Genomic DNA, 27,958 nt, shown 5'->3' on the forward strand with positions numbered 1-27,958 from the left:
GTTCTTTCCAGCAAAGAAAGTGTCCATGTCAATTAGAATACAAATGCGTCAATATTGTCCAGTGTTTAATATAGTTATTATTTCTCTTCAATTTGAGTGTAATAATGGATAGATTTTCTTTCTTGCAGCTGGTCATTTTGGGATTTTATTACAAAAAGATTTGCGATGCTCCCTAAAACAGGTGAAAATCGAGTATAGAAAGGACCATAATTTTGCAGTCTACGTTTTGGAACTCATTGGAAGTGCCCATGTAATGAATTTCCTCAAAACGATGTCTAGGTAGTCGACTGGCTAGATTTTAGATACCGATTGATGTGAAACTCAAACATTTTTAGCACCATCCATGTGCCATAATGCAGCTGGAATCCCTGGAGAATGTAAGGATACGACTGAAGCGGGTAGAGAGGGATTCTTGTTGACTCTTACCTTTGATGAAGAGGTGTCACACTCCTGACAGATCCATCCGTAGCCCGTTTGTTTGGGCGACTTCTTCAGGGGAGGGTCCAGACAGCCGAAGTGGTAACAGAGCTGACACTCATCACACCTATGAGGAAAACAGGAAGCATATTAGCAGCGAGAATACATTAAAATGCAGCTGCGGTGCCGTCGCACACACACAAACGCGTGCAATCTGCTTGTACCCTGCCAAGAGGCCAGTATGGCCCTAACCAGGCAGGTATGATAGATGGTGACAGAGCCATTTGCTGTCAGGTAACAGATGCTTAATAGATTCAAAACACATTGGCACACAACCTCTCACACGGCCTTGTACAGCCGTCATAAAACACACTGCTCGATTGGTCCTGCTGAAATGAGTTTCAGCTCATCTTGTCGATAAATCTCTATAGGATTTTTATTCCGGAGTCAAGGTGTCAAGAAAGACACTTGAGATCCTGTCCTTAGTTATATGTCTGCTCAACCACCATCTCCTGCTTTCCAATTTTACATAAACTGTAAAAGACCTCTATCTTGCATATTCTGCAGCCGTTCAAAGTGCTGTACTAAATATTGTCAGTCAAAACAAAACGCAACATCCTCAGAAGAATACAGGACCAGGTTTCAGAAAACATTTCATTACATGATACAGTGGATAATCAAATTATTGACAAATAATCACGTATACATACACATGAGGATCAGTGTCTTAAGAGGTTTGAATTGCTCCAGTGTTAGAGACATTTGTTAACAAAGTGTAAAAAAATAAATAATATATATATATATATATATATATATATATATATATATATACACATTATATATATACATAACATTTTAAAATTAACATCAATTTTTTTTTTATATACGACATTTAGTCTGCAACAACATGTCCGTAAATATATAAATAACTTTTATAATGTAATAAAAGATTTCTATTTCAAATAAATACAGATTTTTGAACTTTATATGCATCAAATAATTCAGAAAAAAAAAAAAAAATTAAACAGCACAACTGACTCTTGAGCAGCAGTTCAGCGTATTAAAATAATTTCTGAAAGATTAGATTAGGTCATTTGAAATTCCAAATAGTTATATTAAATAGTAATAATATTTCACAATATTACTGTTTTTTTCCCCACAATATTACTTTTGATCAAATTATAAGTTCGAAATAAATTATTTTCATTACTAATTAAATTCTGTTCATAATACAAATACATTATTCACAATGTAAATTAATGCAACTTAATGTTAAATATACATATCAGTATGTATATAACGTTAACAATATATAAACTATATAACTATAATTGTTTTACTTTCCCAACAAAATTTATATTAAAGGTCCGTGGGCACAAATAAACACATCTTTATTACTTTCTGAATAATTAACTGAAATAAATTAACAAGATAAAATGACAGCTGTCAAAACGCATGAACTATATGTTCATTCATAAGACTGTTGTTCCGCTCTCATTTCACATTCATGAGGTGTATCTCCTGAAGACCCACATGCCCTTCACCCTGCAGTCCATGCTCTCCTCTCCTTCCTGTCCATAATTAACTAATTATGTTGTAATCAATATAGTAGATTCTGATTTGCCAATGTAAATCAGATAAAGCAGATAAGCGCTGGAGAGGTCAATAGGCCCATTCCCCGTCCTCGTCTCCATTGCGGGACGGGGGCGCAGCGGTCTTATCAGCGAGCCCACAGGATGAGGCGATAGAAAAAGACAGGAACAGATGCCGTATTTTTTGCTGCCAGGATGAGACTTTGCGGAGGCAGGGTTGTTCTGGGTGTCACCGAACCCCACGCTGGGTGACGCGGAAGCCCTTTTCAAACTCAGGCCCATCACAGACTTCAAATGCTAATTAAAGGACTGGAAGGGGATGTGGCTCAGTGCTAATGAGCAGAGGGTCTCATGCCGAAGACACACGTACACCTTCTGTCAACACCGAATGGCTAGAATACAGCATATAATGGCTAAGCCGAACACATTTATATAGTTTTCTGGTCATTAGTCCCGCATATCATCGAGAGAGTGCAAAAAGGTCTTGATTTCTGCTTTATTAGCTTCATTTATTAAGGAAATACGATGGAAGAAACACCAAAAATTTGTGCATATTGACGTTCAACAGGTTTACTTGCCATTAAGAGTCTGATTGAAGATCAAAAAGCCAACAATGACTCCTGCTGCTCTTATCCACACAGCACATTTCACACCGTTTCTGATCAAGCAACCAAATAAACTTCTCAAGTCCCGAGGGAGCACTTCAAGGTGCCTTTGCAAAAGGGAACGAGCCGATTCTCACCTGTGGTTGCCATGCCAACCCAGACAGAGCTGCTTTAGGGCAGCCAAAGACAAATGCATTCCCAAATTCCCACTGGATCAAAACTACTGTAGCCTGGAACCTCCTAAGACGCAAGCGTAACCTATTGGTTTGACTCACTTACTACAATTCAAGCTGTTTTATTGTGTCACAATGAGGGATACAGAGAAGTCTAACTACTTAGAAGTGCAAAAAGTATTTTTATAGGTTCAGCAGAAAAAATCTGTTACTATAGCCATGATTTTTGGACATTTATATAACCACTGTTCAAAATTTGGGGTCTGTATTTTATTTTTATTACTTTTTTTTTTTTTTTCTTTTTTTTATGAGCACGTTAATACCATTAATTCCATAACAGGAATAAACAACATTTTAAAATATTATAAAAAAGAAAACAGTTGTTTTTAATTGCAATATTATTTCACAATATTACTGTTTTCACTAGGTTTATGTTCAAATAAATACAGCCCATTTCCAGTTTTACCTAATTTATAGGGTTTAATCCAGGTTTTTCCTGACAACCATTAGCAAAATGAATATATAGCTGACCAGATTTACATATCAATACCTAATCGTTATTCAGCTACTTTACATTACATGACTAACATCATTAGTGGACACTGTGGGGAAAAAAAGTGTTGGCACACTTTATTTTAAGGTCCAATTCTCGCTATTAAAAAAAACATTAACTCCCACATTTTCCTCAATAAACTCCTTATTGGCTGCTTATTAATAGTTAGTAAGGTAGTTGTTAAATTCGTGTATTGGGTAGGTTTAGGGGCGTAGAATATGGTCATGCAGAAAATGTGCTAATAAACAGCCAATGTATTAATAATACGCATGCGAATAAGCAGCTAGTTAATAGCGAGTATTAGCCCCTATACTAAAGTGTTACCAAAAATATAATGCTAAAAACACAAAATACTGCTCTTTTAAATGCCAATTGCATGTATGGTCGTGTATGATTAAAGCAAACCATACAATACAATAAACATCTTATTCTGTTACATGACACAAATATAAAAAGTGTTAATTTCCCTCAACAAACACACGAGACTGTAGCAGCAGTCGATTCACAAGCTCATTTAAACGGTGCATACTGCTTGTGCCTCAGCACGCACCGTTTCTCCCTGTTTCTAATCCATATATTTATTGTGACAGAGCAACGAGAAAATGGCTTGCCCTCGGCGACAAACTGTCAACTCTAAGCTGCCTCCGTTACATGATCCTCCTCTGAAGAGAGAGAGCGGGTAAAGGTAGAAGAAAAAATCATCCTTCCACGGAAAGATTCCCAGAATTTTGCTCATATCCCATTATACCTTGCAATAACGGTTGCCTTTCACTCGTTAGTGGAATAGTTAACGAGAACAAATGCCCTTCTGTTTTATTATTTTGTCCATAAAAGAGCTGTTAAATGAGCCAGACAGCTAACATGAACTGGTCTCGCATGAAACTATATGAAGCATTTGGGTTTTAAGAATAGTATTTTTATATAATACAGAACAGGTAATAAGTGTACAGTTTTCATATTGTTGCTGCACTATTGAGTATTTCTTTTGGATTGGTCCCATTCACTTCCATTTTAAGTGTCTTGTAACCCAGAATTTTTTAAAGCAAAGGAGGGTCAAGTGGATATTAATTTTGGCGCTAATAAACTCTATGCCACAAATGCTGCCCACTATGCTTAACTTGTATTGAACCCCAGAATCTTTTTCATTTTTCATTAAAAAGCGAATAAAGCAACACAAGTAACAATTATGCCGAAAGTTGAATTTACTGCAATTTTATCAAGGTAAAAAAAAAACAAAAACAAATGTGAGACAATGAAATCACAAAGCAAGATGACAATTACAACTACAAACGTAACCACAAGTGCACATTCTTTTGTCTGAGCAGATGTGAGGACAGGTTACGAGTACAAACACATACAGCGGCATGTTCAAACACACACACACACACACACACATAAAGGGGCTGAGCAGGCATATCTGCACAGGGAAGGGGAATTTAAATCACCTCCATGCTTCCTTGTAAAAAGAAGACAAATGACCAGGAGTGCGTGTGTACTGCGCTAATGAGCACGCGGCTATTGTTGCACACAGTTGCCGATTGATTTCATATGAATCCCTCGCTCAGGCAAATAAAGAAAGAGTGAGAGACTCCTCTGGCTTTCTGCGGGGGGAAAGTTTAGGACCTACGGGAGCCACGGGAGGCTTGCGTTTTATTAGAGGAGCGCACCCCGATTCGCCATTTACTTCTTTAATTACTTTGCCTTAATGAACCTTTTGTAGCATTTGTTGTGTATCACGGTTTAACATCTTTGAATTAAAACACTACTCAGTGATGCAGACCCAAGCAGACAGACGGGCCGATGATTATTCTTAATTGGAATTCAAATTGACGACGGCCAATCATCATAGGTGGTTCAACAGGAAGTAACCTTTCAAAATTAATACATATACTTTTAATTTCTCTTTCAGTGCAGCAGAATACATAAAATAGTTAGTATTTTTACTGACTACTGAGAACAAATCTACTTTATTACAATACTATATATCACTATGTGTTTTGGTTTCAGTGCATGCTGAATTGCTACATTTTGTGATGACGTCTTGTTCCAGTGGGAAACTGTGTGATAGTGGGTCTCAACTGGAGGCTTGTAACCTGAAATTCAATTGTAGTTTTCTTCTGGTGTATCAAGAACACTCAAAACAATACAAATATGAAAATAATCAAATGCAACTAATTATATAATCATTTACAGTTAAGATAGCAAAGTTTATAGGCTTAAAGAGAGGGAAATTAATTCCCATAAAAAATGTTTTAAAATAAAGATATTATTATAAAATAGTGTGCAATTACATGCACACTACTATTAATACTTATATTCTGAAAGGTTTTATTAAACTGATTAAACTTACATAATAAAGACAGAATGTAAAGACTTTTACATTCAAAAAACATATTTCAAATAAATACTGCTCTTTTGAACTTCCTATACATCAAAGAATCCTTTAAAAAGGTATCCTGATTTCCACAAAATATTAAGCAGCACAACCAAAATAAATAAATAAATAAATAAATTGTTCTTAAGGCAGGAAATCGGCATATTAGTATGATTTCTGAAGATTGTTTGACAGTAAATCAATTTGTCGGGTCTATGCAGTACATAGTAACATTAATACATTTCAATTTCTGATTATAAAGAAGCTATTGCTTACTTTATATAACAAACAAAAGCAGTACTGTGTTGGTTTACCACTTGATGTCCAATATACAAAACCTGCAGCAAAGCCCGTTGAGAATCACTGATTTCTAAGAACTGAGTTGACATTCTCTCATAATAGAAATCCAGCATCATTCTTCTCCAGTAGGGAAGTGATCAAACTCTACATTGTACTTCTGAGAAAAAGAAAAAAAGACGACTTGTTCTCTACTAATAACAAAGCACCACTCCATTAGCTATGTGAGAAGTTTCTGTGCTGTGAGGTGACGCATCATCCTCGTTCCCACAACTGCCCTTCTGGACCCCGTCACAAAGTCCTTGATGTTATCAAAGCAATTTGGGTCCGCTTTAATCATTGGTAAAATTGAGCTGCTTGTATCTCTCCACCCTTCCAACTCTCTCCCCCGATCTGGGACAGAATCCAATCACTCATAAGAGAGTCTATTGATTGATGTAATCTTATTGGGATGTGAGGTGAGGGGAAAACACGATTGATTGCTTTTGTCTGTGACACATGTTGCTCTCGGCTAGCGATGCCTATCCTCTTTCATCTACTGTTTAATCTCTAAAAGGAGTTCTTAGAGACCCCCTGGCACGCTCAGAATCCCTTCCTCCCCCCGTCGTCTCACTGGTTTCTGGGTGCAGGGTGAAAGCCCGATGGCTCTGTTGCTTGATCTCTTCTCATCCAACCACTTACAACTCTATTTCGGCCCGACGCTCCTTTTAAAGGCTGATCCGGTCAGCTGGGTTCAGGGCAGGGGCCTTCATCTGAACAGGCCGCTGATTGGAGAGATAACGCATGACAACTCCGTTTAATCAAAGCATGTTTTAATAGCGTAATGTACGATCCTAAATCTCCCTGGATAAAGCAAAGAGGATGTATTTAAGTTAAATTGGCTCCTGGCTGCACTTTTACGGATCGTTATTACTGCAATCATCTTGCATTTAGAAGAGACACGGGCAATCGCCAACATTAGAAAAATTCTTGGAACATTTAGGCCAGATTGGAAATTTCGAGAAGAGGCTGCAAAGGGGCACAACAGAAAAATCACTCTGGAGATTTATATCAGTTTTCATTAAATGATAATGTGGCCTTGTTTGAGAGGATCAGAATAAATCGGTCAGTCCTGGACTACAGACATTCAGCAAAAGATGGAATAAAAGCAGGATAAAATAGACATTGTTAAACATATACCAAGTCTAAAACAGAAAAGCTGTTGCTATTTATTATTTGAGAAAATAAACTAACAAACTGACACAAATGTGTAGAAGTTAAAGGGACTTAAGTAAATGAAACAGGTTTCACTGGAAGCCATTGTGGCTTTTTAAAAACAATATATATATATATATATATATATATATATATATATATATATATATATATATATATATATATATATATATATATATATATATATATATATTAGGCAATATATAAAATATATAACCATTAAAAAAATTGGCGTCAGTAAGAATATTTTTAATTTCTTTATTGGTCTTTTTTTTAATGTCCAATTCTGGCAATAAGCATTAACTAGAACTTTTGCCTCACTGAACTCCTAATTTGCTGCTTATTAATAGTTAGTTGTTAAATGCAAGTATTGGGTGGGAATAAGGAATGTTGAATATGGTAATGCAGAATATGTGCTTTATGAGTACTAATAAACAGCCAATATAATAATAATACACATGCTAATAATAAGCATCTAGTAAATAGCAAGAAATAGTGCCTAAACTACATTGTTATGTATTCATTTAAGTAAATTAACACATTCATTCAGCAAGAATAAGGGCTGAATGATTTTGGAAAATAAGCTATTGCAATTTTTTTTATTTACTTTTTTTTTACCAATATCGAGATTGCAATTTAATATACAATTATTTTTAAAGCTCTTTATGTTATTAATATGTATTATTCAACAAAGACAAGCTATAAATCATTGTTTAGCATGACCAACACAACACAAAATAAACAAATGTTCTTTTCTGTAGGCCAGGCCTATATGTTACGATGAAATTAGTTTATATATATATATATATATATATATATATTCTTATTTATTATTTATTCTTATATATTCCTCTGAAGACTGTTTCGATGTTTTTGACTTGAAGCAGTGCTGCTTAGAATGATCGGTGCATGTCATCAAAGTATCGCGAGAGTTATGAGAGCAGACATCGTCTTGTGCTTTCTCTCGCCGTACTCTTCAAGTCGAACACACCTCTTTATTCTCACGTGACCAAGTGTAATTGCAGCCTCTGCGGTTGAACAATCATGTTTTTATCATTTCACAAATGCAATTAAATCATTCAGCCCTAGCAAGAATGCATTAAACTGATCAAAAGTGATTGTAAAGTATGATTTCTGAGAGATCCCTCATGTGAGGGATCAGGATTAAATTATATACGGTATATATAAATGTAATCAAACTAAAGTGTTATTTTAGCAATATTTCACAATATTAGTTTTACTGTTTTTATTATCAAATAAATGCAGCTCTTACGCGAGCATAAGATATGTTTAAAACATTTTTTAAATAATTGAACTGAAGTGTATATTGTATTTTTTTTTTTTTATTAGAATTAAAAACAACAAAGCAACAACCTAAAAGAGCCCACCCCTTGAGTCTGATTTTCTGGTCCCTAGATATTGCTCAGGTCATTCCATCGGGGCTTCTTTTTTTTTTTTTTTTGCTAATTTCAACATTCTCTAGGGAAAAGTTTGAAGTCTGATTGCATAGAAAAAGTAATAGCACAGCCTCTGTAACAAGCGGCATGATTTCAGATATCATGTCCAGATGATGCTGGATGCACATCTTAGGGGTTTGTTCACAAGTATGAAGCGTACAGGTGCATCTCAAAAAACTAGAATATCAGGGAAAAGGTCTTTATTTGTTGTAATTTAATTCAAAAAAGCAAACTTTGTTATATTCTAGATTCATTGCAAACAAACTGAAACATTTCAAGAGTTTTATTTTTTATTTTTTTTATTCTGATGGTTATGACTTACAGTTTAGGAAAATCAAAAATGGCTGCACTGACTTTGGACTTGATAAAACACAATGGAGCAACACCAGCTGTCACGGCACCCCAAATTATCCTTATTTACTTTGATTCCCAAATGAAGTGCTAAATTTACTTTCATCTGAAAAGAGGACTTTGGACCACTGAGCAACAGTCCAGTTCTTTTTCTCTTTACCCCAGGTGAAATGCTTCATGTGTTTTTTTTTTCTCTGGTCCAGGAGTGGCTTAGTTCTAGGAATGTGACAGCTGTAGTACTTTTCCTGAAGACGTCTGTCCATGGTGACTCTTGATGCGCTGACTCAACTTCAGTCGACTCCTTGTGAAGCTCTCCCAAGTTCTTCAATCAGCTTTCCTGACAATCTTTCCAAGGCTGTGGTCATCCCTATTGCTTGTGCACCTTTTACTACCACAATTTTTCCTTCAGTCAACTTTCTATGAATATATTTTGATACAGCACTCTGTGAACAGCCAGCCCTTTCAGCAGTGACCTTCTGTGGCTTAAACTCCTTGTGGAGGGTGTGGATGATTGTCTTCTAGACCATTGCCAAGTCAGTAGTCTTTCCCATAATTGTGGTTGGATGTTCTAAACTAGCCCAGGAGGCAAACACTAATCAAGCTTAAAATAGAATATAAATTTTTTTTTGAGATACAGAATTTTTAATTTTCCTAAGTTGTATGTCGTAACCATCAGAATAAAAAAAAAATAACAATAATAAAAAAAAGAATTCTTGATATAAATAAGACCTGTATTTGTGGCGGCGTGTATATATATATATATATATATATATATATATATATATATATATATATATATATATGCTTTATCAGACCTTATATATATATGCAGGTTCATTCTCTGCCAGCAGGAGGTGCTAAGATGCGGGAAACAGATGTTACCCTGGTAACACTGTACACAAAGCTTCGCTCAGCTGAGTCAGCTTGCAAACACTTTATCAGACCTTACATGCAAGATAAAATGAAAATGACATCCCAAAATTTCTGAAGACAGTGGGTTTCCTTCCGAAATACAGTGATATAAAAACAACTGCATCCGGTTTTGATTTTGAAATGTGCAGTGCTTGTGTGTATTCAATGAAGTCAAAGCCTTTTGGAAAATCTATTTGTGGCGGTCAGTTCGGGCCGCCACAAATAACTCAATGTATGGGACACTGAATGTCATTTGAGGACATCTACAACTAGTTGAAAGAAAAAAACAACAACAAAAGGCAACAAACAAGAATCGTTGCACTACTCCTGATAAGCTACAGCTAAAACACCCCTTTAATACCAAAATAAAGACAGGATTACTTCCTAAATGTTTGAACATTGTAATTAAAGGTTTTATGTTAAGGGATTAATCTGCATGGTAATTTTGACTGGCCCTTTTGTGGATTATCTTCCTGCGAGCGAGAGCAATTTCCACAGTGACCCCGCAAAAACGCTTGGGTGGCAGAAACGCAAATCTCTTGAACAATAGCGATGTCTGAACGGTTACTTTGTCTTGTCTGTGTACGGACCAGAAGATTGCGTATTATAATTTTGATAGAGCGATAAATTGGCTATTTCTTGGATTTACTCGGATCCAAAGTGTTATACACAAGACTTGCACTGCAACTCTTTAGTTCTTGGGCCCGCTGCTCTCACCCATATGGATGGTACACTCGCAGCAAATTTATCACTTGGGTCCAGCACAATTACTTGGGGAGCCACCACGTGACAGGGATCAATATGGCACAAGACGCCCGGCCATTGACTGCCGGCCGTGACAAAGTGCCCCCGTGGCTTTTTGTGAATCCCTTCTATTGAGGGAGCAGATTATCAGCCTTTGTGAGCCTCCTCCTTTTTGATTTACTGTTGAGGTGGGAATGGTAGTATTAAGAGGCCTTTGTTTTACAAGGAAGAGAGGCAATGAATGGGCTTATGCCTGAAGCCGCAGTGGCCGGCCGATGCACTGACAAAGTAACTCCTCTTTATTATCTCATTACCACACGGCTCACTCATTCATTTAGTCTGGTACTCAAAGACAGGATGGCCATCGAGGATGCTAACTCCAAGCAGCACCAGCCACCTGAGGGACGCAGTGTGTTTCTCTGAGTAGACAGCAGGGGGCCATGATGTGTCAACTTTTGCACATATTGCCTCTAACAGATGATAAAGGGTCAGTTTGGTTGTTTGAATAATGTTGGTTAAGGTTAAAAGAAACATTACAGGTTCGATGCAAGTTAAGCTCAACAGGATATGTGGTATGATGTTGATTACCATAAAAAATAATTTCCATTTGTCTCTTCTTCTTCAAAATCCAGGATACAGTGAGGCACTTGCAATGGATGTGTAAAGAGACAACTTGTAAACATTAAAATACGTCCAGTTTCATGAGTATATTCATAAAGATGTAAACAATACACATGATTTTAGAGTGCAAAAAAGACAAAACTGTTTTATAGCTTAAAAAATATAAACATTTTAACACAAGAATTCATGTAAGTGCTTTTATGGAATTGCGATATTCACTTTTCTGATTTTAAATCATCCAAAAAAAAAAAAAAAAAGATTGGCCCTATTTACATCCATTTTAAGTACTTCAAATAGGCCTTACCTTTAACCTTTTTAAGGGCTAAGGGGTCAAATCAACTTTCTTTTTTCTTTTGGTAACAAATCTTGATTAACCTTAACTTGTAATAAATACAGAATATTAATTTAAACCATTTAAAATAAATATATACATACGAATAAAACGACACATTTTACTAAAATATGTAGACATATTAATGTAAAAAAAAACTATTAATTTCATGAACAAAACTGAAAACAAATACATTAATGAATTGATTAGAATAATAGCAGATTCTGTTCTACATTATAGTATTTTGTATGAAACTATTGATTTAGAAAATTAATAGATTTGGAAAAAATAGTCAGAATTTCAATGAAAATAATGAATAAACAAATAAATCTGAATAATAGCAGAGTCTGTTCTATATTATAGTATTTGGCAGTATATTAAACTCACAATATTCCTATAAAGCATTTAAATGGCATTGATTGTGGATTTGGAAGGGAAGTTTGGCTGTTTTTACCCCAGCGTCCTAAGGCAGCTCAACTCTGGATCAATTCCAGGCAGTCTGCTTTGGCAGCAAGCAGTTCACCGGCTTCTACCATGCTTTTGCTAATTAGTTAGGCACCTCTGGGCAGCGCAAGTCATCTAGCAAATGCACAAAGGGAGGAGGCACGCGATCCTGAAGACCAACGGTGCACATATACGCTGCAGTGAACTGGCTAGGATAAAAGATACTGTAGAAGCTGTAGCGTAATAGATTTTAGCTGCTTGGCCACTCTTCCCACACTCTGCAGCCCTGCCGCATGGGTTTTCTGTTTTAATAGTGGTTGGGAGTGCAAAAAAAAAAAAAAAAGAGGTGAAGTCAGCAAAAACAAAATGCCGCCATTAAATCATCTCCCTGAATCCCGTGTCAGGTCTGTAATAGGAAAGGCGCTCATCATCGGAAAGGTTACTGCTCTTCCAGAACATCTTCCTCCCCTGTTTTTCTGCTTCCCGGGTTCAGACCAGAACCGTTCATCCCGCTGGACCCGTCGTACCAGACCACTGGACTGAGTATGAGAAATTGGGGTGCTCAGGTTTTGGTCATGCCAAACTGATTCTATCTTTCCGGTCCACAAAAAGAGGCTCAGAGCTTAGGTGGGCCGGGGCCACAGAGAAGCAGCTTGTTCCCGCCACCGCCGCCACTGTTGTATAAGCACAAATGCTATTCGCTTACTAGCAGACACACTAAGCTTTTTGTTATGCCGCTAACTAGATTTCCCCATGAAAGCCTCTCCACTCTCTCCCTTCCTCTCACTCTTTGTAGAGCTGGCTTGGCACGGGGAAGAGAGAGATGGCGGGTGGAATAGAGGGAGAGAGACAGGAAGAGTGCGCAAGTGTGAGCAGATGAGATGTGCTAAATGGGAAAACGGCAATACAGAGAAGGAAAAACATCAGGAGAAAACCGCAAGAGAGAGAGTATTACACTAACTGAGATGTGTTACAGCCACCTTATGTCTGCCGGGGCTCTTTTTCATTTACGATCAAGGCTATGGACCACTCAAAGTCTGTTCACTGACTGTCCTTGTATGCGTATTGCACACAAAAATGGCAGAAGCTGACTGAAATTGACAGTTTTAATTGGTGGCTGACCAAAAAGGGTTTTTGAAGGCTGATACAATATCTTAAAGGGCAGAATGGCCAATATAAAGCTGGTGCATCACAATTTAAAGTAAACAGAACATTTTAAGATGTGCTTCTCTGCATTTCTTTTCTGCTCATTTTTTTTTCCTAATTTAGCTTTTCTAATGTAAAAAAAGTGTATCAAAATTGTAATTCGAGTCGGACAAAACCGTCTGCTAAATACATAAATGTGTAAAAAGAAGTGATCGACTGATATTGTTGTTTTGACAGCCGATGCCGATATCTTGGAAAGCAGGGGGCCGATATAAAGCCGATATCATTTTTTACTGATTGTAATTAATATTTAAGAAATTTGTAAGAATTTGACAATGGATTAAAAAATGAAGGTGTCAAATAAAAATACTTAAACTTTAGATGAGAAATTATTTTTCACACATAGATATATATTTAATACAAATAGAATTAAAAAATGAAGTAAACACTTGTAACCAACAGGGGACTCAGTATTATGGGAAGTTTGTGTGCACTGGGAATCATATTTTTCAAATAAAACCAGGGTAACACTCATTTTACATAAAGCACACAGAGAAACAGTGGGTAAATGCATAAAGCGCAGCATAATTTGAAACAGCTGGATTCAACTAAGTTTGCAAGGTTTGTGAAAATGAATGTTCATTAGTCATTCAACAATTTGTTTAAATTATATAAATGTGTATTTGTTTAATGCTGACGGCAAACAAGAAAGTATTATAATGTTTGTCTTTATATTACTAATAATATAAAATCAATCGTTATAATATTTTTTATATACATGAATTCCTTTGTTTAAGCGTTCTATCGGATTATTAGACAGACTTCTGTCTGTATTAGACAGAACTGTTAACAACGATAGTAAACAAGAGGGAGAACGTCAAAATAAAAATCCCGCCTCGAGGACATCGGCCAAACAGAAAAACTTAATATTGGAAAAATGCCAAATATGACCACTAGTAAATAGTAAACCAAATAATAATAATAATTCAATGTAATCAAGGAACTGAAGTAGCTGAAAACACAAATTATAACAGTGAACTGTGAAATCTGTGCTTCCAATACTAATTAGCCAAACAGGAAAATTTACTGAATGGAAAAAATTAAATTAAATTAAATAAAAAAAAAGTCACATTTACCAGCTTAAACCCATCCCTAAATGACAAAGAAAATAAAACAAGTTCTGACTGATCAGTTTACTTGTCATTGTCAAAGCTGGCATGCAATGAAAAATGGAAATCGAGGTCATTTTTTTCTCCTATTACTATTATGATGATATCCAAGTGAAATGAGAAAAAAAAAAAATGTACGGTTGATTTTGTTCAACGGGGAATACATGGATCACTGCTGGATGGGAAGGATTATTGCCCAGCCCTCATATGTCATCAGAGAAGAGATATTAATGCAAAGGGAAGGGGAAATTAATATTTTTGATTAAAATTACAAGGCTACATGAAGCCAAAAAATCTATTTTTTTTATTTTTAATGCTGACTTTAAACATTAGTTTTCTGTCTAGGCAGTTCTGGTCAGAATAAGCTGCAGAGTGGACCAGCAAAACCAGACACATCTCTAGTGATAAACAAAAGCCAACCTGCACAATCTATTAGCCGGACCGGCTGAGACTCATTCATCATGATGGCAATGAGGCGAAAAAGTCAAAAGTTTATTAAGGCTTGCATGACGCAATGCCTCTGTCCCAAGACCACACTTGCGCGAAATGACGCACGGTAACAAAATCACTGCATATACACAGGACACAAATACTCACGGATGCAATGCCATAATCTCAGTTTAAGTCACATTAACACATTAATTATGGGGAATATCTAAGAAATCCATTACCATGTCAGATATTTACATGAAATAAATATATGAAGAAAAAAAATTCAAGTACAAATAAACTTTTCAAATCCAAAACATTTGAGGTACAAAAAAAAAATAAACCCAGCACAGCTCATGCCAGAAAGAACTCAATACTTCGCTAAACTGACATCACATGACTTAACAGGCGACCTGTAATCTAAAAGGCTCCATCTTGCAGCATTATCTCGACAAAGCAGATGCAGTATGTGCCCCAACAAACACTTACACACACAGTATGCTGTGAGCTAGGCAAGACAGCTGTAGAAGAGAGAGATAAAGCTGTGGCTGGAGATACAGTGGGGTGAGAGGTTAAAGGGCAGCTAAAGTCATCCAGAGAGGGAAAGCTGTGTAAATCCCAGGGAAGGGAATTGTTGCGAGTAAGCAGTTTGAGAAAGCATGTAGCTGTCCCCAGTGGCATAAAGGCAGAAGTCACAGGATACTGTCAAAGTGGGAAGTTAGACCCCCGTGTCACCTGTCAGTCAAATTTGATTATCCTGTGAATCTTGTCACTTACAAGCTACAGGCAGGCGATAATCGGCAATAATGAATGCGATATTGCGTAGCTTTGTCAGTGAACTATGGCTCTGTGTAGTAAATGCCACTCCATTTGAAAGCAGGTGATAGAGATTTACTTCTAATTATAGAACCGGCTTTACTTCGGGATAGGAAATGTATGAGTATCATGTGGTGAATTTCAATGGTGAAATATACCTAGATATGTTCTTGTGAGATTCAGGCTATCACTGATATGATACTAAGGAAAGAACTATAAGTTTAAGTATGAATATTATCATTTTGAGCTATATTATGCTACCACAACTAGTAAAAAGATTCAAACACAGATTCGACTGATTCTATCGTCTAACCACTTTTAACCATACAATCCAAACATCACAGGCAAAAAAAGAGCAGAGTCACGAAACAAAAGCATTAAAAGCATTCATAATAAAAGCAAGACAGAGGACACAATTAGCTTTCAGAAGCACCTTGGACTCAATTAACACAGCTGATCGAGTGAAGTGTGCGCTGTTTTAAAGCCAATGTAAAAGTGAGAGAGAAAAGGAAAGTCCAGGAGGCCCAAAGAAGGCCAGATGACAGCAAATCGCTTGCAAAGATGGTGAAGCGGCCCAGAATCTGGCTTAATCCATAGAGCAAAAGGCCCAGAAACAGCGTTACTGTTCATGTATTCCAAAAAGAACGACGCTATGTGCCTCCAAACTGGCTAACTGAGTATTCTGTCCATATAAAGTCCATTTAAAATGTCCAATGAGGGTCGATCGCCCCCTCCCAGTGCAAACTGAACCAATTTTACTTTAGTCCATATACGATAGTCTTTCAGAATATTTTGCAGGACCGTCGTTTAACCATGATTAGGTCCATGGATTTGGGCAGAAGGGACGGTCGAAGGTGGCTCCTCCCCGACCCCAACGCCGCTCTTCAAACGAGTTAATTTCCCTCTCTCTCTCTCTCCCTGTCTCTCTCTCATCTGTCCTTTTCTAGGGGAGGAGGTGGTGCCCGGCTCTCACAACCTGTTCAATGCAAAGACAGAAAGAGTCAGGGCAACACACCTCACACCACAGCCGAGGCCGAACGGCGGCAAACCCCGAACTAGCCGCAAAACACTGCATATCTCCTAAAAGCATTCGAAGTACTTGTAACCTGACAAGCCATTTTCCGATTACCCAAAAACAGCTTTATGTCAGATCGTGATGCGGCGGGAGTGGTGACTGTTTGGCACTTCTTTTATGTCAGTCTCAATTAAAAGTCATGCTTTTTTTATTTTAGCAGAAACATAACACGGTTAAAAGCATGACGGGGAGGTGTTAAAGGAAGGAAAAAGACAGGATAATAGATCTGGATCTGACGCTTACATTAAAATCATCCTGTTCGAAGGAACTGCAACCTCTTACCGGAGGCCAAATGGCGACAGTAAATCAGACAGCTCATTACTGCCAAACCAAGTGAGCAAATACATGTGGCAGCCAAATAGAGAAGGCCCTGTGGAGCCAGCGCTGCCTCCCACTCACACATGCATGGCAGTCCTTATAACGAAGCCTGAACTTTAATCATGAGGCGAATATAACACCCCTCCCCCCACCCCACCCAGATTAAACACACTCTCACATGCACAGATGCTTCAGAGACGTGCGTCGCACAGGCTTTACCCACCTCACTAGGTTTTCATTGTCGCCGGGGCCCTTGCAGGTGGTGCACTCGGTCCGCGTGTCATCGGCTTTGGGCTTTTTCTGTAGAGTCGACTGCCTCTGTCTGCGCTCCCGCGGTGAAGGTTCCTATGGAAACGCAAGCTATTAAAGGCGACCGCCGTGTGTGTTTGAATGAAGCTAGTGAGTGGAGAGGGCTGAGATTGCTGTGTAAACATACACAAGCTGTCTTCCTTCATCACACTCTCTAAATATTAGAGGTAGATGAGGGAGAAAGAGTCTTAAAGGAGTGCGGGGTGAGGAAGGGAACGCTCACCTCGATCTTCTCCTCCTCGCAGATGGACGTTCTTTTCCTCTTCTGGCCTCTGGTTCTCTGGTTAAAGGGAAAATGAGATTTGGTCATAATACAGAACGCCGGACTTCAAAAGACCAATGCAAGTGTTCTAATGTCAAATTACTGTATTTAAGATTATTAAAACCGACATGGGAATTAAATTATAGCGACGTCAATAATTCTTGTTGAATCCAGTATTTACATTTTAATTTTAAATGGATTCTCACCTAAAATCCCATTTAGAAACAATCCACAAAAAAGGAGAACTAATGAAAAATTACTTCCTGTAATAAGTCCTGAAGTGCAAAAGGTGAAGAAAAAAATACCTAGTCATTGTTAACGTAACATCACCTCAGAATGTTCATGTTCAGAATGGATTAACTGACCTTAAACGATGCTTATTACGCCCATTTTTACAATATGTAACACTGGTCTCAGGCAGGGGTGGAACAGTTCTGCGCGCAGAACACGTGCAAATATTAAGTTCTCTCTGAAGTATTTTGTGTTGAAGTTGAAATGAGTGTATATATATATATATATATATATATATATGCATTCTAGGCTGTATAATACTGGCTGACTGTCTCAGAACAGAGATATTCACCTCAGTAAATAAAGTATTGTGATTCAAGTCATAATTTTACCTAATCTTTGTTTCAAAATGATTCTCGTGTGCTCTTCCTAGGCGCGCCGATGCGAACCGCTAGTGTAAAAATCACGAATGCAGTGACTGGAGATTTTCGCTTAATAATAAATCAATTTGTTTCTCTGCAAACCCTACTGTATGCCTTAGGAAACCTCGGATATGGAACAAGTTGCATGGAATAATGTCATGTTTGTAAAAAGAGTGAAAAAGTTTACACAATTTATTAAATGGACAAGTGAATGCATCTTTTGTGATGTGAAAAAAAAGGTAGCCTTATATGTGGGGGTGCTCCGATTGATCTGCTACCGATCACAATCGGCTGATAATCCCTTTGGGATAATTGATCGGTGGTTTCTAAAAAGGCAGATCTCATAAAACCTATCTCAAGCTGATGACACGCCTGCCGTGAGAGGTTTGGCATGACATGCAGTGGCACCATCTCATTCTCTGTCCGGCGCGGATGAAATAATTAGAATGCTTTAGGTGAGGTGCAATTCATATTTCCTCAATAAATAATTAAATAAAGTAATTGATAAAGTTATTTGTTTCTGTGAGACATAATTTCGTAAACAGCATGAATGTATTACCATGCGTTCTGTTTCTCTCTCAAAATGCAAATGGCTTCAAATCCCATTGCGTCTGCACTATAAGCAAGCTGCACGCTGCACAGTCGACAAAGGAATTGTCACTTGCACTATCGAGGCAGTGTCGCATCGTCAACTAAAGTTTATAAATTGCATTTTTTCGTTTTAATTCTTGCCAGTATTTAAACCTTTCAACGCTTTCCTGAAGACTGTGCGCTCATGCACACTCGAGGCGCACACACATAATAATGCCAGGTTCATGTTACTCCGTTTGCAGTGCTTATGTGGTGTGTGTTTTTTTCCGCACTCATGTTTACGGATTAAAGTGTTCACACTGTTAAAGAGCACTTTTAGATAAACAAGGCAATAATTTCTTAATTAAATAAGTTCTTAATTAAAGGTCTTTATGAACCGCAAGATAGCTTGTAATAAAGATGTAAATGCAAAAGAAAAGGCAGTAGAGCTGACTGTTTCTGTCAATGGTAAGTTTTAATTTAGAATGTTTGGGATAACGTAAGAAAAGTAGATGAAATGTTTTGCTTAAGCAACTTAATATATAAATCTAAAATTAAATGCAAAAGTAAAAAGCACTGAATAATTGATGAAAGATTGTATTACTGTACTCTGTAAAAAAAGAATTACAATGTTGAAAAAGCATTTTAAGTAACAAGGTTGAACATTATTGGTTTGTTTTAACTCGGAGGGAGCGTCAGCCACGTTAAAAAAAAGTTAACAGCTGAAATCATTTGTGGATTAATGCATACTGGAGACGCAAAACGTTTCAAACGACATAACTTTCATTTTCGGGTGAATTAACCCTTTAAAGTCGGCATCATATCTATTTTAGATGAGAAAATTAAGCTTTGCCAGAAGCAAGCCAGCAGCTTATGCCCTAGACCAGTGGTTCTCAACCCACAGTCCGTCACAAATACTAATGCAGCCTACCATGCTGAACACACACACACACAAAAAAAAAAAAAAAAAAAAAAAAACTTGTCAAGGGCGCCCCCCTTTATATAATGGTAGGGGAAACCCTATATATATATATATATATATATATATATATATATATATATATATATATATATATATATATATATATATATATATATATATAAAATGAGATTTGAAAAGCTGCTCAGTTAAGAGTGTAATGTGATACTGTTCAAGCAATGTGGCAGTAAGCTGAACAGAACAAAGTTTAACACTCTCCACGAGTAAACAGCTCACGCAGAGCAGCTGTTGACTTGTGGCTCAAAGTAGCTGCTACAGATGTCAAACAGTGGTGCTCTTCTCTAATCCAAATCTCTCATTCAGTCCTGCTCCCCCTTGTGTGCCATATAGGGATTCAATCCCTTTGTTTAGAGCCCAGACCACAGCCTCAATCGCTGCCCCTCTCTATCCAGATATAAGGCCATTTCGCAATTGGGTCAACTCTGGCTGTTAAATTTGATTTTTGTGTGTGCCATGAACCAAGATTGAGTATCCAAACGTCTTCCACAGAGCATTCTCCTGTTCACTTAGAGACACTTTTTGTGCTGTTTTTCTTGTCTACCATCGGCGGATCAACGCTTCATCTCCATCAGTAGCTGATAAACACAAGAAAAACAACAGCAGCATCGCACGAGTCAAATCAAACGTCTCCACCTTAATGAGAACAGGCGCATGAGTGTGCCAAGCTGGGGCTTTTTAAAAAGGGAAGAAAAAACGACAACATATTTAAACAGATTGTGAAAACAATTCCATCTGTCGCCTTTGGCTTGCCACCACACAGCAGATGGAACACTTATCATTATAAATGCTAACTGCTTCCACAATGCCAATTGGCACTTAAATGCCTCTGCCACTTCTCCCTCGATGGTGGCACCAAACAAAGGCACACATTTATTTCATTATTCCTTCATTACGGCAGACTCGATTAAGGTAATCTATTAAAGGCTTAGATCAGTGGTCCTCTGTGCCGAGATCCTCTATGTAATTGTAAAGTACTGTAAATGTGGTGAAGGGCTGACGTAAACAACACTCTACACTTGGAGGACAGACAAGACGACTCTGCGAAAAAACTCTACTTTTTAATTAAAGACCTTGCAATGCTGCATCTTTAAAAACACTGAATCAATTTCCACAAGATTGGAAAAACTATTGGTGCATACGAACGGACCGTAACAAAGAGTAGCCTACTGTGGTAATTCAAAGAAGACTAATGGCTTAAAATCCAGAACAAATATGTAAAATAATCAAAAAGGTGTTCAATCAGAAAAAAGTATGCTAAAAAGTAAAAAACTAAATCAATAACAACTATAGAACAACTATAGGAATATTTGGTCTAAAGGGCACAGAGGAGAAAGAAAAAAATATATAAATTACAAAATGTATGAATAAAGATTCAAAATTTTTGTATTAAATATTTTTTAATATGTTATTTATTATTAAAAGGTGTTTTATCAGAAAAACTGTTTGTGAGAAAGTTTGCAAAACTATTGAATTATTTCAGATGTGCCCGGCCCATTAAAAATAAAATACTTTGTTTTGCTGGTGTGTGTCAGGGTATTGCTTTGTGGTTGTTAGGGTGTTATGGATGGTTGCTAGGTGGCTACATAATGGGCCTTATCTGAAGATCCCTAATAGCTCTCCATTACAGTAAGTATATGGGATTTTACCACCTACAATATTTTATTGTCTACCAAGGCCACAAACAAAAAATTTACACCAGTAATCTCTTCTACAGACTGCAAAACTTGATGTATCATTCATGTATGTATTGCCAATAGGAGCCAAAGTTTTATAATTGAAAAATCAAAGTATGACCAAAATGACCCTTGCTTTTGCAAACTCCACTAATTATAGCAAGACTTCCAATGCCTTTATTCGCGAAAATTATGCATAAAGTCCACCAGAGTCCGGACAAAATCTCAGTGTGTGCCAGTCATGAGAGCCATTTCAGGTGTGCAGAAGAGCCGGTATTCAGCGCGGCACATTAGTGAAGCCAAAACCACTGACTCCTGAATGGAGGGATGGCGGGGGGTCGATTAGCTGGCCGTGATAAATCAGAACACAGCTTTACAAGGGCTTGCCACTGCCACACCGGCTGGTTAAGGGCATTAAAAATGCAAAGCAGGGTTCCTTCAGCTGCTGCCACACTCTGGAATGGAAGTTAAGATAAATTCTGCAATAAAGCATCTTTCTCTGGTGGAGTTTGGAAAAATAAAAGTCTTTTAATCCAGCTGCTCTCCACTGAAGCTTTCGCCTCACTTCTGCGCACGCATCTCAGAGACTAAAGGGAAAACACATTAACTCTGCCTGGCATATGCAAGCCCACACTCACACATAAATACAGCAAACAAAAAATATCGTCCAGAAGTCATTCCTTTAACCTGTGTGTGAGCTATTTTGACAGCCGTCAGCCAAGCCAAGTGGCTGCAGTGCAGCAGGAGCCATCTGGAATTGTGCTTTACTTTCGAATTCGATTAAAAAAACTGGCAGGAAAGGTTTATTGACTAAGCTTTAAAACAAAAGGTTGAAAAAGACAAAATGAAGAAGGGCTGGAGAGCATGTCGTTTCTCCGATGGATATCTCTAGTCTTTCTTAAGGGAGCCAGGCTGCAGGAGCGCTATCGCAGGATCAGAGAATGCTGGACAGTGATAAGTGAAAGCCATGGAGAGCCTGAAAGACAAGCCATATCTCAAGTCTGAAAAAACACACGCACGCACACACACACCTACCCTCACACTTCAATGTGGCGCTTTGCCTCTACAGCTAGAGGTATTGGTGCACACATTTGATCATTCAACAGACGACTGAATATACACTCTGTTACAGTAAACTGCCTATTAAGGCAGCATTTTAAGGTAAGTGAACAATAGTACACACACACTTGGCAAAAAAGTCAATTGTCTATTATTGTGTAGCGTGGTATGAAGCACAGCTCAACAGCAGTTTTCTTTTGGACAATGCTATGAATATGTGAAACCAACTTGAACCTGTTGCGAAATGGGGCAATGTGGGTAAATCTTTTTACATCTTGCAGAATTCCTGTATAAATGATTTCCTATCAAAATGACTGGATTTGCCTGAGAACATTTGCCAAACAAAAGTAAATGTAACCACATCTTAAAGTTAGCATGAAATCAAAAATGTATTTTGTTGGTGCACATTGTTAGTCTTAAAGTGAGCAATTAATCATGCAAATTAATCCTCTGAAAAAAAAAATTTGTGTTGGTAATCTTTAATCATAATCTGATCATTTGCTTCCTCTCTGGAATGGCATTCCTCCTTTGATGATGTCAGTTTGATGGCTTGGGCCCCTCCAGCCGTTATTTTGCTGCAAGTGAAAGATGAAAGGAGTGCAAAAATAAAACCCCACCCTCTACTCAATTTCAGTTCGAAACGCGTCACCATACTGAAATAAAGTCGGAAGCGTCTTCCAGTTCACACAGACTTTAAGGCTGTACAAAACTTCACTGCCTTAAATCAGTGACACTATGAAGTGTTCCTAAATATTACAAATTATATTAAATAATGAAAAGTATCAATAAAACCACTAGCTGCAAATAAAAATGGATTTTGTCCAATATTAATATAACGTTTTTTATGCTTACTAATGTGATGCAAGGCATGCAAGACCAACTTCTCTCTAAAATGAATGGAGAAATACTGAAAACACTGCTTGCCAAACTTACATTTTTACAAATATTACAAACTGTCCAATAAATGTTGTTATTTTTAACCTCAAATATCATTTAAAAGGTGTATATTTCACGTTGGTATAGCCAAAGCACATGGGCAGCCCAGAGTGCATCTAAAAAACACAACATTTCTATGGAAACCAGGAACTTCCAATAGCATCTGCAATGATTTTACCAATGGACCCTTTTCACAGGATTGTGATGATGCTTTTCAATGGTCATCAGCATCTTAAATCCTCTTTTTTACATTTATATCAGACAATATCAGTCTCTTTCAATTTGTTATTCTGATTGAAAGTCGTGAAAACACTATAATGGAGTTTTTACTTTTGCTATTTGAGCAATTGGGAATGCAAAAAACTATATGTGTGGTACTCCCCCATTCACTGCTCTCGAATTATGAACTATGACGACTTCCACTGCTAAAAATCCAGAAACGTGAAAAAGGTCTATTGGAAGCTGGCTCTTTTATTTATGAAGGAATAATTCTGCCAAAATGTGAGTTATGCTTTCTCCCAATGAGTGAACCATCTTGGTACTCATACATAGTCTTGAATATTATGCTGTTAAGTTTTGCAACATGCTAATGTCAAAAGCAAGATGTAGCGCTATTTGTGTCATAGAGCGTTCCAAATCAGTTATTTGGGAGGTTGAGCTATCTTCTATAGCAGCTGCTTTTGTACGGAGTAGGCAGAAAGGCAGCTCATTAAGTTTCGGAAACAATTCTAAATGCTAATGTTCTAATAAAACTGAAATCCAGTGGGGTTTTTACTGATGGCTTAATTATGGCTGCATCAGTTTCAAGGTGGTTTTATAAAACAATTAAAGATGATATACTGTTTAGGTTGTCGATTTCAAAGTAATCAACAAAGCTAGTTGTTGTGACCTTCACCGATAACCTCTGTGGAAGCTCAAGAGACTAAAGAACAGGTCAATTATCTATTTTACGTGAGGAGCAAAGAATCAATTTCAAGTCAGCGAATGAATGCTTGACCTAAGACAACAGCTAGAGTTAAAGCACCAATCAGAGCGAGCTAGACGAAGCTTAAAACAGACTAGTGGACAAGTAATTCCCATTTTTCAAGAGATGTGTGGGTCTCTCTCAAGAAATCCATCTTTATCTTTAGTGGAAATCTGTGAAACGCAACTGGTGGGTTTTAGAAGCCCAATTTCAAGTATTGGCTTTTTAACACACGTTCGTCATCAGTGAGCTCATGATATGCTCATACTCACAGTCCCTCTCACTTGAGGCTTCTTGGGTTCTGGGCTCATTTCTTGAGGGATGAATTTGATTGGTCCCTTGATCTGCCTCCTGGACCTTTTGGTTCCATCAGGTAGCGTCTCCATGGCAATGTCAGCCTCATCACTGCTGGCCTGGTCGCACTCAGAGCACTGCCTGGAAAAGGACGAGCGACAGAGAGAAAAAGAGTGAGAAAGACAAAGGAGTCAGGTTTTCTTTTGCTTTCAGTTGACCTTATTGATTCCCCAATATGGAGAACTCTTTGAGATGAGAGAGAGTGGCTTTCAAGGTCCATGTCAATGTTTTTCCATCAGAAGCAGACGTGTCATATTCACTCCAACAAAAGGGTTGTTAAAATATCCCGCACAAACAATAAATGAAATTGAAGGAATAGCTGAGTTCTTCAGTGCGAGCAAAAGCTTTTTGATTATACAGTATTACTGTCTCAGGGGCAGGCAGTTGCCAGTAATTAGGTACGACTTGGCCCCCCACACAATTTTCTCTTTCAAATGCTTTCTAATTTCCATCCAGCAGTGCGGAACAACATCACACTTTCTTATTCATGGATTAAATGAATTACTCGAATCAGCAGCGAAAGCATTGGGCTCAGCTTGACAAATAAACAAAACACAAAAACGCTCACGCACGCTACTGTGGAGCACCACATAAATTTTCCAAGTGACAGTTAGTATAACCTTATGAAAGTAAACATGGAGGGATCCTGCAATTAATCATGCCCTCTGATTGTAATATATTACATTAAGATTGTAATGTAATATGAATACAATATGATTAACATTTTTGCTACTTTGACAGCTTTTTGTTACATGGCCAAAAAAGGGAATTGTTTATAAAACTTTTATTTGTTTCCTCAAGAGCCGGGATTCACAAAATTGGGGATTTCAATAATTTATTTTTAAATAATTAGATTTCTGATACTGTGTACACATATCATGCAAGTACATACTGTAATTCAATATTTTCTGAACATCTTTTTTAGTGAGTATATAATGATTTTTATAATCACTAGCCAGTATTGATTATCAGAAGCCCTGCTCCAGAGATGTCAGCACTTCTAGAAGTTACTTCTATCACATTTGAATTCCATCTCCCACTCCTGTTCTCACCAGTAGCTGTTTTTGGTCTTCTTCGGCATGCGTGTGAGAGGCGGGTCCAAGCAGCCCAGGTGGTAATGCAGCTTACACGTGTCACACAGCAGTAAAAGATGCTGGTCTTGGTTTTTCTTACAGATCCCACAGCTGCACAGAGCATGAAACTGTTTCTTATTTACAGCACACATTTTTTTCACACATTTTTCTCTCTTTTAGCACTTAATAATTCATGAACTCTAGGTCAAAAAAAGATATTAGAATAACAGTGGCCAGATGTGGAGCCCTGTATTAGGAGCAGCTAGCTAACCTGTAGAGCATAGCTGGGAGGTTCGACGACTTCCCTGGTGACCCTCCCTCCTTCTTGCTTGGCTTTCTCTCTTTGGGAGCTTTCAGAACTGCAGGAGGGTTCAATTTCTGCAAACAAAGCATAGCACTGAAACTTAGATACATTTGAAAGACATAAACAGCATTATATTAAACCACACCTTCATAACTAGAGAATGTTACTTTTAAGGTCATATTCTAAAGAAAACATTGAGTGATTGCCAGGGCAGTGCTGTGCGGATGAAAAGGTGATCTGAGTGAAGCATCTCCAGTATGACATCCGGGTAACTAGACATGGCTTGAGTCCTTCAATGCATCTCTATTGGACATTTCAGCCTGTTTTACTGTCTGCCAGGCAAAAACTGTCAGTCAGTCACTTTAGAAAAACATCAGCACATCTCTCTCCTCAAATAACTGCACAATTTGAGGCTCATGTCCTTATCAAGCACTATTTGGTGAAATGCAACTAAACATTTTAGAGTAAATTTAAATTTTCACACAACTGTTTTTGATGATTTTTTTGACAGAAAGATGAATGGATGGATAGATAGATCAACAGATGACATAGGTGACACATACATAGGCTTAAAAAAATGAATAGGAATGCAAACAGAAATGATACTCCTTTAAAAAATAAAGTAAATTTACTGAGAGAAAAAAAGAGCTCAAAGCAAGAACAAAATCCTTTATATTTAATTAATCTTCAGTGTTCAGTCGAGAATGTTTTGTCCCTGAGCACTTGGGCATTTTGTTCCCCTTGTTTATTAATATTCTCAGAGATTTCTTCTTTCAATATTGTGTGCAGGATTTTCGTTGTCTTCCCCACTATTTATGTTTCTCTTCAATGTTAAAATACTTTTATCCGATCCTTAGGTGAAGAGACCACAACAAGCACAAACACTGTGGTTCTACGGAGCTTTTAATATGTCTGCTTGAGCGGCCTGACTTTGAAACACTGCCTTAACAAATAAATGGTGGGTTTGAGACAATGGAAGCTGGCCGGAGCATTTGGGAATGTTGTTTTAATTAAAAGGGGTGGTTGATTGCGATTTCACTTTTTTAACATTAGTTAGTGTGTTATGTTGCTGTTTGAGCATAAACAATATCTGCAAAGTTGCAGTGCTTAAAGTTCAATGCAAATGGAGATATGATCTTTAAAAATTCTTACAGTTTAATGGCTTCAAAAGCAGCTGGTTTTTGGGACTACTCAGTAGAGCTTAAGATCTTTGCCCAGACATTTGTTCGGTCTATTATCATCTTACGCAGGTTCGGGTCAGGGTCGGGCTCGGGCTTGCGCTCCGGTTTGCGAGGTAAACGAGCGGTGATGTGATGTGTTTCGATTAGCGCGAGAAACATGGGAAAATGGATGCTGAGTAGGTATAACGGAGGCTTGCCTCTGGCGATTACGTTTTGGTTGCACCAGCAACTAAAGCAAAGTCTGAGGTGAGGAAAAGTTTTGACCGTGTTTATAATGAGAATAATGAGTGAATAATGACGCACCATCAGTGAGCGCAGGAACGCGCTGAAGACATCTACAGTGGATTCAATCATTTTCCAAAAACATGTAGGCTTAGCCTAATCGCTGTGAGTAATAAAGTTTTTTTTTATGAAAACTAAATATTCATTAAATCTTAAATGCATAATGTGAACAGAGTATAAATACGCTAATGTTGTCATTATTCTTTTATTAAATGTCAGATGCTCGTGGCGAAGCAAATCCGGAGCCTTTATCTTAATTTCGTTATTGCCACATACCCATCTTAATTTAAAATTAATCT

At 37.6% G+C, this 27,958-nt stretch overlaps 1 protein-coding gene across 2 annotated transcripts in view; it reads right to left on the bottom strand.

Moving 5' to 3' along the window:
* LOC113119394 (PHD finger protein 14-like) overlaps positions 1-27,958 on the bottom strand; it is an 88,362-nt gene that overhangs the window by 20,061 nt on the left and 40,343 nt on the right. The window contains exons 12-17 of one of the 2 annotated variants that reach the window (XM_026288847.1): positions 26,164-26,270; positions 25,872-26,003; positions 24,738-24,900; positions 17,572-17,628; positions 17,263-17,384; positions 427-544 (exon numbers count right to left, since the gene is read on the bottom strand). In XM_026288847.1, the coding sequence (XP_026144632.1) occupies positions 427-544; positions 17,263-17,384; positions 17,572-17,628; positions 24,738-24,900; positions 25,872-26,003; positions 26,164-26,270 (699 nt within the window). Of the gene's footprint in view, positions 1-426; positions 545-14,872; positions 16,623-17,262; positions 17,385-17,571; positions 17,629-24,737; positions 24,901-25,871; positions 26,004-26,163; positions 26,271-27,958 lie in introns of those variants that run through there. The other variant, XM_026288848.1, reaches the window with a different exon arrangement.

The sequence above is a fragment of the Carassius auratus genome, chromosome 19 (genome assembly GCF_003368295.1).
Source record: "Carassius auratus strain Wakin chromosome 19, ASM336829v1, whole genome shotgun sequence".
Classification (NCBI taxonomy): domain Eukaryota; kingdom Metazoa; phylum Chordata; class Actinopteri; order Cypriniformes; family Cyprinidae; genus Carassius; species Carassius auratus.